The 11,982-nt window shown below is 38.5% G+C and overlaps 1 protein-coding gene across 1 annotated transcript in view; it reads left to right on the top strand.

Annotated features, from left to right (window-relative positions):
• GAN (gigaxonin) overlaps nt 1–10,947 on the top strand; it is a 56,522-nt gene extending 45,575 nt beyond the window's left edge. The window contains exons 11-12 of the mRNA XM_008574004.1: nt 8,024–8,133; nt 8,221–10,947. Coding sequence (XP_008572226.1) covers nt 8,024–8,133; nt 8,221–8,402 — 292 coding nt within the window. The 3' untranslated portion in view covers nt 8,403–10,947. The remainder of the gene's footprint in view (nt 1–8,023; nt 8,134–8,220) is intronic.
• Nucleotides 10,948–11,982: the final 1,035 nt, after the last annotated feature.

Raw genomic sequence — 11,982 nt, 5'->3', positions numbered from 1 at the left:
TTGCAGTCCCACCAACAATGTATGAGAGTTGCTTTTTCTCCGCAACCTCGCCAGCATTTATTGTTTGAGTTCCTTGTATATTCTGGATATTAATCCTTTGTCAGATGTATATTTTGCAAATATTTTAGGAGGAAGTAACATATAGGAGTAGTTCATTTCTTAAAAGATCAGATGTTTCCAAGTGTATTATATTTGCATATTATGGAAACTGTTGCCAGAGGAGCAATCTGTATTCCATTGGAGAATATTTAGATTGTTTCTAAGTAATCACTTATCTTTCCTGTCTTTGTTCCCTATTTTTAGGTTAAAACTTTCCTGGAAAAATGCCATATCTTATTATTTTCTGTGTTTCTGAATAAAAACAAAACTGTTTGAAGGAAAGTAAAGAAATTGCCATAAGTCATTACCAAGTCATAGTAACAACTTAATACTCTCAGAAAGACAGTTTCTACATTTCTGTTCCTTGTGTTCCTAACACCACCATCCTCCCAGTTATCCATACTCAGAAAAGGGATGTCCTTGATTTTCTCTTGTGCTTCATGTCTCATCAGTTGCCAAGTCTGATCTTTTTTTTGACCCTTTGTAATAGTTTTCACATCACCCCACCTCATTCCTCTGCCACCACCCTCAGGAAGCAGACAGTCCCTCATGATGTTATAGCCTTCTGACCAGTCCTCACTAATGCACTTACCTGCTTGTGCTTTTGAAAGGTGAATCTGGGGCCGGCCCCGTGGCTCACTCAGAAGAGTACGGTGCTGGTAGCGCCAAGGCTGCGGGTTCGGATCCTATATAGGGATGGCCGGTGCGCTCACTGGCTGAGTGTGGTATGAGCAACACCGTGCCAAGTGTTGCAATCCACTTACCGGTCAGAAAAATAAATAAATAAATAAATAAATAAAAAGAAAGGTGAATCTGACAGAAACTTTGGTTATTTCATTCCCCTGCTCAAAATTCTTTGCTGTTTCCAATTGCTTACCAATAAAGGTAATAGTATTTAGCCTCCTACTCAGGGTCCTCCATGATCTGAGGTTAATTTCTGACCTTTTTCAGTTTCTTCCTTTCACATGTCCTGTACACCACCTCATGTCTCACAGCCCTCCTGTGTTTTCTTGCCTTTGTGCATTCACTTAGCCTAGATGCCCCTCTGGCTTTCATTTTTATATGTAAGTCATGATAACTCTTCTTTGAGGGTGAGATCTGTCAGTCTCCTCTTTTGGTCCCTGGATGTGTAATCAGAATAGACGTACTTGACAACTGGCAGAATCCCCATATTGGTTTTCTCACTTATGGATTGGGCACCATTATGGCAGGAAGGGCTAAGTGTAAATTCCTAGAACTATCTTTCCCGACTAAGATGGAAAACCAGAAGCAATACTGCATCCTGGGGAATCTGCAGAAATTATGCCACCATTATGGCATAATTAAATGACTTGAAAATGCAGGTGTGATGATACTTATCACATCTCCACTTAATTCATTTAGAAAAAGTAGAAAAATGAGATGAATCTTGGAAAGTGACTGTACTTTCATAAACTTAATCAAGTGTTTATGCTGATCACAGATTCTGTCCCAGAGTTGTATGAGGGTACTTCAAAACGTTCATGGAAAGATTAATATTATCTTTTAATTCTATTTTCCCACAAACTTTGTGAGTACCCTGGTATCATATGCCTTGACCAGCTAATGTTTTTTTCTTCATGCTAATTTTGCAAGGATCTTCAGAAGCTGTTTGCTTTTACCTGGCAGGGACAACAGTACACCTGCACAGTCTTTTCTGCTGTCTGCCATGTATTCGGCCACAGAGATTTTGATGATCTTGACATTCTGCAAAGCATCACATTGATCTACCCCATTAACCACATCATGCTGTTGGTATCTGATGGTCAGGAAGAAGCAAGCCTTAGTGAGACACGTGCACTAGAGGATGGGAGATGAACCCCACTCCTGACCACGTGTATCAGTCACCATCCAGTCAGGAGACAGAAGCCACACCAGTCATTTGAGTTTAGAAACTGTAATACATGTGATTATTAACTAGTTAGAGGTGGTCAGCTGCTAGAAGGGCTGAAAGAGGACTCTGAAGAAAGCAGAAATAGCTAATGTTGGAAACACAGTGATTTTAGGGCTGAGAGATAGCACCCAAGGAAGGAACAAATTGGGAGGAGTCCACCTTGCCCTGCAAGGCTGAGATTCATCCCGTTGGAAGATGGTGTGCCACAGCCCACTGGAGGGCAGAGCACCAGGGTGTTGGGGCCACAGAAACTCTCTGGAGACTGTGCATCCCTGCTGTCGGGCACACGGGTGTGCAATGCGGTAGAAGGAAGTGGAAGGTAACTGAAGCTGGAAGAGAGGCCCTTTCCCCTCCCAGCCTTGCAGCCCTCTGTACTCTGGGGACAAAGAAGCAGCTGCTGACGTGGTCCATTTCTCTACTGTGTGTGTGTCTTTAACATGTCCTGTTTGTCTGGATCATGGTGTTCTCTGTTTCGTTGGCTTCTCCACTTACTGATGTTATTTCTGTCCTTTACTTTGGGTTTATTTTGCCCCTCCTTTTCTAGTTCCTTCAGTTAGAATTTTAGCTCGCTGAGGGTAGGCCTTTTTACTTTTCTAAAATGCACATTTATAGCTTTAAATTTCCCACAGAACACCACTTTAGCTGTGTTCCAGACACTTTGGTATGTTTTGTCTTCCTTATCATTCAGCTTGAAATATTTTATTTTTTTCCCCTTCCCTCTTCATTATGGCTGTTTCCTATTGATATGCCTTCACGTTTGCTGCTGCTTTCCTTTGTCATCTTCACTCTGTTGTCATGACCGTCCAATGAATATTTTAATTCTGAAATTTCTGCGTAATTTGTTTTTAGATATATATTTTTTTATTTCTGTGCTGAAATTTCCTATCTTTTCATCATAAGCATATTTTCCTTTCCCTTACTGAGCATCATTATGGTAGCTGTGTTCAAGTTCCTGCCTGATAATTCCCGCATCTGAGTCATCTCAGAGTTGGCGTCTGTTGATTGTTTATTCCCTTGAGAATGAGTTCTCATTTTTCTGGCTCTTCTTTTGTTGAGTAATTCTGGATTACATCCTGGACATTGTTAATATTATGTTGTTGAGGCCCTGAATTCTTTTACATTGCTTTAGAGTGTTGCTCTGAGAGTTTTAGTAGGCAATTAACTTGGTTAGACTCAAGTTACAGGCTGTTTCACCTGCAGTGGGTGACAGCTTAGATCTCAGTTCAGTTCTTTAAGCCTTAGTTACAAGCATACATGGTCCCAGGGTCAAAGACTCAAGGTGAGTGGATACACATACATTTAGGGGTCCTTCTCTACCTCTCTTTGGGGTTCTCTGCTCACACTTTGGTGATCCCGGTTGTCTCAAGGCTCCTTCCCCTGATTACTGATTTCTGATTCCTGTAGCCAGAAAGATGGCCAGGTTTTCTATAGGAGTGCAGCTACCCAGAGCTGACACCCTCAGGCTGCATTCAGGGAAAGCGTCCGAGTCACAGAACCTCACTCCATGTGGGTTGCTTGCTCAACTTTTGGTTTCTCTCCAAAATCTGCCTGCTTTTGTTCAGTTTCTAGAGCCGTCTGGTAGTTGTTTTTTTGTATTTTGTCCGGAGGTTATAGCTGGTACTTGGAGCAGCAGCAATTTAAAAGCTTCTTCTGCCATCCTGGAAGCAGACACCTCACTAGAGCCCACTATTTGTTTCCTCCTCTCTTTTCTCCTTCATTGTCCTCCTTCCTTCTGTAGCTCTCTCCCTCTCTCCTTTCCTGTGTTTCCCTTCCTACTTTCCTCTCTCTGAAGCTCACTGGTGTGATTCATTCTGTATTTTAAAGTTTCATTCTCAGGGGAAATCTTCATTGTCAGTTATCAGAGGGACACATCATTGTAGCCTCCAGTATGACAAGCCTGTGTTTGAAAACATTGGAACTAAAGGCATGATATTGCTGTGTCCGTTACTGTCATTTACTGGCTACTCTGTGCCAGACACTGTGCAAAATACTTCACATTGGCTGTTTCATTTCATCCTCACAACAGTCGTCTGAGGTTGGTGATGGTATCTGGTATCCCCACTTTATAGATGAGGAACAGCCTAGGTTAGCTAAATTGTCCAAGGTCAGCGAGGTGATAAATGACATTCAAAACCATGTGCCTCATATACCTGCTTTATAAGCAGCAGCAGCTAAGTACATGATCCATTTAAATTTTCAAATTCTATTTAATTTGAAGCCTCAGCATTACAAAAAATAGAACAACTAAGTTTATTTTTCTGAAACCCAGGAACTCTGAATCATTGATCTGCTTAGGACCAAATTTGGTATATCATTTACAAAGACCAGTTTCTTCAGCTTTGAATAATTATTCCAGGGATGAATTATGTTAAATCCTCCACTCTGCAAAATTATTCTGAAATGCCATTGTGTTCTGGTGTGCTTTTTCAGTAATCTAGTCATATATGTCTTAATTTAGATGTGCCAGTTACCCTTGTGATTGTACACATGGCCCTGTTAATGAATTTGCTTGGGAGAGTTGTGTGCCTTTCCACTGGGGTTGATCCTGGTGTTCATCCTGGTGTTCTGGTTTAGCTAATGACAAGCCATAGTGATACTATGTTGATTTGTTTGATACAGAACCTGGGAGGAACTTAAATGCTGAGGTTTAGTTATTTTTATGTTTAGTCCTGAAGACGTAAAATGCAAATAAGCAAGTATTGTAGTTTGACATTTTTCCAACTTTTTCTTTCAAAGGCCTATTCAGGGTCTCCATTTTCACTTTTCCCTTTTCCTTTTTAATGGAGACAGAGTAAAAATCTGTATTCTCAGTTCCAACAAACTGCCTGATACCAGTCAACATTAAGATTTTTAATGAATCAAATGTTAGATGAATACATTTAGAAGTATGGAAAGGTAGCTTCGTTTCTGAGTTCCACGATCTTGGGCAAATCATTATGCTTCCATGTTTCTTGGAATTCAAAATATGGAAATTAATACTTTATAACAATCTGGGGACAGTGTTTATTGAAATAAAAGTGGTTCGTGAAGTAATTTTATATATGTATTTGACATTGAGGTGCTCTAAACCTATGCCACTGGCTTTTTGGCTGCTTTCTAGCACAGTAGAGATAACAGGAACAATGCTCCACAATGTTGAAAACATTGTAACTAAAGGCATGATATTGCTGTGTCCATTACTGTCATTTACTGGCTACTCTGTGCCAGACACTGTGCAAAATACTTCACATTGGCTGTTTCATTTCATCCTCACAATAGTCATCTGAGGTTGGTGATGGTATCTGGTATCCCCACTTTATAGATGAGGAACAGCCTAGTTAGCTAAAATCGTCCAAGGTCAGTGAGGTGATAAATGACATTCAAAACCATTATGCTCCAATAATGAATTAGGCCTGGAGATTGGTAGCTCTAAAGGCTGTTTAGATACATTCCCAAGGTCCTACTGAAGTCTGCTGTGACCTGGTTATGCCTGTTAGCTATTAATGGGAAATTGTTTGGTCCTGTTACCCTGAGTGAACACTATTATATAGCAAGGTCTAGATTTGCTTTAAAAAAACACAAAAAAACCCAACTTTGATTTTGGAACAATTTTAGACTTGTAGAAAAGTTGCAGAAATAGTCAAAGAGTTTTCATAAGCCATCTGCTCAGCTTCTCCTAATGTTGACAACTTACATGACCATAGTACTAACATCAAAACCAGGGTATTTATAGTGTACAATATTAAGTAAGCTACAGACTTATTGGAATTTACCAACTTTTCCACTGTCGTATTTTTTCTCTGTTCCCGGATCCAATCTAGGACCCTATGCTGCATTCCGTTATTGTTTCCTTAGTCTCCTTCATCTGTGATGGCTCCTTAGTCTTTGTGTTTCATGACCTTGATACTCTTGGAAATTATTGGTCAGTATTTTTGTAGTCTGTCCCTTAATTTGGGTTTGTCTAATGATCTCTTGTGATTGGATGAGGTTGTGTACTTTGGCAACACTGCAGAGGCAATGTCATGCCTTTCTCTGCATCATATCAGGGAGAAAAGGTCAATATGCTTTACTGCTGGTGATGTTAACCTTGATTACTTGGGTGAGGTGGTGTCTGTTGGATTTCTCCACTGGGAAGTTACTGTTTTTCCCATTGTAATTAATAAATTTCTTGGAGGAGATCATTTGAAAATATGCAAAACTGCTGTTTCTCCTTATTCTTTCACCCACTAATTTTAGCATCTAACCACAATAGTTATTATTGTGGTGGTTACCTAATGGTGATTTTCTGTTTCCCTCATTCCTTCTACACTTATTAATTGGAATTCTTCTGTACAGGAAACCTGTCTTTTCTTCCTGTTTTCTACATTTCTTTCAGTTATTTATATTAGCATGGATTCATGGATATTTATTTTATTCTTTGGGTTATAAATCCAATATTATTATTATTGATTTTCCTGCTCATATTGTTCCAGCTTTGGCCATTAGGAGCTACTTCATGTTGCTCCTGTGTTCCTGTGACATGCCCCCATCTTTTCTTAAGTGCTTCCTGTCTGGCACCACAAGATGCTCCAGGCTCATCTTGTGTTTTCTCTGCCTTAGCTCCGGAATCAACCACTTCTTCAGGAGCACTGGATCTTTTTAGTGGTTATTAAATTGATTTTCAACAGAGGTGCCAAAGCAATTTAGTAGGGAAAGAAAAGCCTTCAGCAAATGGTGCTGGAACAACTAGCTATCTGTATGGAAAAAAGTGAACTTTGGCTCTTACCATACACAAAAATTAACTTAAAATGTGTCATATGAAATGTGCACAACTTCATCCAATCACAAGAGATCATTAGATAAACCCAAATTAAGGGACATTCTACAATATAATAAATATAAAAGCTAAAACAATAAAATTTCCAGAAGAGAGCATAGGAGAAAAATCTTTGTAACTTTGAGGTAGACAAAGATATCCTAGAAAAACACAGAAAGCATGATTATAAAAGAAGAAAACTAAAATATTAAGAATTTCACAATTCAGTAATAAGATAGTAGGCCCAATTTTTAAAATGAGCAAATCTTTTTTTTTTTTTTCCTTTTTGTCTTTTTTCGTGACCGGAAATGGATCGCAACCCTCAGTGTCGCGCCCGGACCGGACCGGGACCGGCAACGGGATCGCAACCCTCGGCGTTGCACCCGCATCTCGCTCAGCCAGTGAGCGGCCGGTCTGTATGTGGGATCCGAACCCTCGGCAGGAGTGTTGCTGCGCTCCCAAGTGGCGCACTGTAGCAGTGCGCCACCGGGCCGGCCCAAAATGAGCAAATCTTGAACAGACATTTCACAAAAGAATATACATAAAGTGCCAATCAGCACATGCAAAGATGCTCAATATCATTGGTCTGCAGGGAAATGCACACCATTAAAATGGCTAAAATTAGATACACTGGCAGTACCAAGAGTTGACAGTAATACTGAGCAATTGGAATTCTCACATGTTGCTAACTGGAATGCAAAATGGCAGAACACTTTGGGAAGCAGTGGGGCTTTTTCTTATCAAGCGGGATATACCCTTATCATAGAACCCAGCAGTTCTGTAAAATAAGCCCATAAAAAATACTTGCATTGTCATGTTCATGACAGCTTTATTCACAATAGCCAACAACTAGAAGTTACCCAAATGAATATAAACAGGTGAGTGGATAAACAAATTTTGGTACATCCATGTAATGAAATACTGCATAGAAATAAAAAGAAATTACTGATGCAAGCAACAGCATGGATAAATCAGAAACCTTGTGCTGAGCAAAAACAGCAGATTGGAAGGTACACGGTGTTTATGATTCTGTATATATAACATTCTAGCACAGGCACAACTAGTATCTACGGTGGCAGGAAGCACATCAGTGGTTACCTAGAAGTGGAGTGTGGGGGTCAAGATTGATGCGTGCCTAGTGCTATTGATTGCTCACCAAATTTTGTCATCTCAGTCTTCCTCGATGTTGCAGTCATCCTTTTGATTTCCTCACTTTTGATCATCGGCTTTATTTTCAGGTGGATCTACCTTAATGACCAGAATTTATGCATCCCTGCTAGTTCCTCTTTTGTTTATGGAGCTGTACCTATAGGAGCCAGTATTTATGTTATTGGAGATCTTGATACAGGTAAGAATGTTACAGTGATTTTGTTGGAACGGTTTCGTGGTGATTCCGAGGCACACTGTTTCACTTTTACTTGTTTTCATGGTTTAGGTACCAATTATGACTACGTGCGTGAGTTTAAAAGAAGCACAGGCACCTGGCACCACACTAAGCCACTCCTTCCATCTGACCTTCGCCGCACCGGGTGTGCAGCCTTACGTATTGCAAATTGCAAGCTTTTCCGCCTGCAACTTCAGCAAGGCTTGTTCCGTATTCGTGTTCACTCACCTTGAAGAGGAAGCAGAGCAGAAAGCGAGATCCTGACCCAAGTGCACCATGACATAGCTTTATGTAAGGGAGAACCAAGACGGCACCTGAGACTTACTCTGTTTACTAGGTTTTGGGTATGCTAACTCTTTGGTGGTTTTATAACAGTAAAAAGCTTGAGCTTCAGCTCTTGTTTGGGAGAACATGTAATTGTTGAAAAACTATGTGTGAGGAATCAGTTCCTCCAATTAGATGCAAGTAAGTGGAGGCAAGTAAATATCCAAAGGAGGAGCTAGTAGGAATTGGTATAATGTAAAATATTGAAGTTAATACAAAGGTGCATTTTCTGTGAAGGGAACTCATATCTGACTGACTCTTGTGTTCAAGTATGTGGCTTTGGTAAACAAACAAAATCCATATATGCAAATCAACATATCCAAACATAACAAGGTTGCTTTTCTGCTGCACTTGGGAGGCTACATTATGCCTAACCCTGCCCAGTGAATTAAGGTTTGTGCCTAAAATGTTAGATTGGACTAGATGCCAGTGAGTCTCCATTTATTACTAGTATTCTGTCCTGAAAATCTTTTTAAACTATATTATGATGAATTGAAACTCAGATAAAATTTCTCTTTTATAATATTCTATCTTAGTAATGTAAAGATTCAATAAATTGAAGAGTCAGGTTGCAGCCCTCATGTGAATGCAAAGGAAGTTGCTAGCTTCTGTGTTAATTTCAATTAAGATATGTCATACCATGATTTCTGGGGTCGTGCTTTTGAAGTTGTGAAGGATCTCATGCAGTGCTATTCTTCCTTTTCAGTTGATCAAAACCGTTTTATAAGTATGAGGATATTAGTGAGTAGGAGATTTTATGAAAGAAAGATCTGAGTCAGACAAATCGTAAAGGTCTGCTATGACTGAACAAAACAAAACTGTCCAGACAAAATATGTAGGGATCAAAAACTTTTTAATATAATCTGTCTGAAAGCACACAAAGTCTTGTTTACTACTGTTTAGGATTTGAAAACTTGTCTTAGAACGAGAATCGGTGTTCAGAATCTAGTCTTTGTAATAGAATTTTCCCAATGCCATCCACTAGTAAGAATTTTAGACAAATTGTGTTATGAGTAGAGTTTGGCTGGTAGAGTAAACTACCTCAACTTAATTTTCTTGTGTTCATAGTAGAGCAAATAGCCTATCTCTCACTCCCACCTCAAACGACTCCACCCCTTTTGGGGAGAGAAGTCGGCTTGCATTAGTGGAGCTTACCTTGTAAGATATTTTGTTTTCCATTCAAATTATGCCACCTTAGTGTGAAATTTGGGACTTCAAAGTGCTTGATTACTTCATAATTTGAATTTTATGCAATATCAAATTTCTAACCAATTTAATATAGAGTACTTCATTTTAATTGTTTTCTATAGCTTTTTTTCCTCTTAGGATGGCTATAAGCAGCAGCATTTTTGTCTTAATGATTAATAAATGTATAAATGTATATCCTTTGGTTGTAAATTTGAAAACAGGAATTTCTTCTAGATACTTCCTATATGGAATGTTTGTATGCTATTAACATGCATATGAAACATCAGGTATATTTTCCTACCCCTGGACATAAAAAAGGATGACCTATATGCAATTATTTTTCTTATAATGCTTTGAAAGTTGCTGAAAAAAGTTATTCCCAGGGTGGTTCTAAAGAGTGCTGTGTGTGGCACGTTAACTCTCCATTCTGGCTGTAAGATACTTGGTGAGAGAAGGTACATTATAAGGTTTTTATCTTATACACCAGAGGCTCTAGGCCTGATGAGCCACACATTCATGTGATGCCATCAAATTCAACATGTCAGTCAAAGCCAGGCTTAGCATTTTATTGTGTACTGGTAAGCTGTCATTTGCACATTTTTCTAGTGATACTTTGGATATCTTTTAATCAAAACACAAGCTATGTGGCCACTGCAAAGAAAGAAAATTTTCTTTTTATGATTAGGTGTTAGTTTTAGAGGAAACAAATTGCTAAAAAAAGTGAATTTGCTTTGGTGAAATATCCTGTACAGAGTAGAACCTCAGCATTCAGAAGGTGCAGTTGGGGAACTTTAAAGGTAGCAACTGACATCCTGTTAAAGCCATGATAGTCAGCAATTCTCTTTTTTTAATTTCTGAAGTTTAAAATTCTTCCCAGTCTATGCTAGGGCTTTCCAAGGAGACAATTCATTATTTAGGAGTGAATGGGTTTCTATTGCAATATTATCATTGCCTGCATGACTTGGTAAATTCATTTTATAAAAATAGTTTTCTTAAAATTCAGTTCATTGACACAGTAGCTGCAGAAATTAGATAGTGTTTTATAAAATAAATTTGCCACATAATATGGGATGCAATAACCAACAAAAGCTGCTAAGTGCCAAACTGTTATTTCACTATATATAAATACAAAAATATTGTGTTGAAGTGTAGGGATGTATTTAATTTTATTATGTTCTAAAATTAATCATGACTTTTTTGTAAATTACGGTTATTTCAGTATTGTGAAATAAATTTTAACTCATTTCATGCAGGTTTGTGTTTTAACATTCCACTATGCCTTGAAACATCATTTCTTGATAAATTTTTGATACTTCTTTCTCTGTAAGGCACTTTTACCAGGTATAAGTTGGAATTGGTGGCTGAGGATAGGGCTTAAAATTTTAAATACAGATATCTTTGGGGGAAGTGCAATTTGTTTTCATTATCCCACCAACAGAAGGAAAGTTTTCTCAGGTGAGAGCAAGTGAATATTTAAAGGATCCCTCCTAGGCTACAGTGTAAAATAGGTTTGTTTGTTTGTTTGTTTAATACATCCAAATATAGATTTTTTAAAGTTTAAGTGTTTAATTTAAAATGAAGTTTTTTTTGTTTTTGTTTTTGATAGTGCTTATATCCTGTGAGAAGTGTGAGAGATGAGGGAGTGTGCATGTGTGTGTGTGTGTGTGTGTGTGTGTTGTGCTGTGACTTGATAAGTCTGTTTGTATATGTTTACTCTTTGAATTGTAGTTCCAAACTACATATTTTACTGTCTCCTGGTGCTTCAGATAAATTCTTGAGCCTGTCGACCTTCAGTTTATACTACTGTGTTAGACTCATGTTAAGAGTAAATATTGAAATGTGTGCAGTTTGTAATGTTTTACTTGGTGTTTACATTGCTCTTTAGCAGGATTAAAAATGGTGCCTACCAACTGTAGTAGTTGGTAGGCTGTATAGATCTGGCATAACAAATTTCTAATTGTTTAGCTTAGTGTTTAGCAGTGAGGAGTTGATAGCTAACGGTAGGCTTTTTTCAAACTGGGTAACAACCAAACGAATATTTGGGGGTATGTTGGACTGTGTATTTGTATTGAAGTGTGCTGTTATATTGCACTACCACTTTAATGATGGCACTGTCTTCATTGATGGTTTGGAAGTGTCATTTTTATAATTTATAAGGGGGGTGTGGGTGGGATTCCCTAGGCAACATATAGGAAATGCATTCTTTGTGTTGACATGGTAAAGATAAAACTGTCTTTGCTGTGGCATCTAAGTTACTTGTGGGGGTAGTAAGGTTGGTTTCTAGAGAAATATCTTAGTTAC

The sequence above is a fragment of the Galeopterus variegatus genome, unplaced genomic scaffold (genome assembly GCF_000696425.1).
Source record: "Galeopterus variegatus unplaced genomic scaffold, G_variegatus-3.0.2 Scaffold982, whole genome shotgun sequence".
Classification (NCBI taxonomy): Eukaryota; Metazoa; Chordata; class Mammalia; order Dermoptera; family Cynocephalidae; genus Galeopterus; species Galeopterus variegatus.
This window is presented reverse-complemented; position numbering and strand designations above follow the sequence as displayed.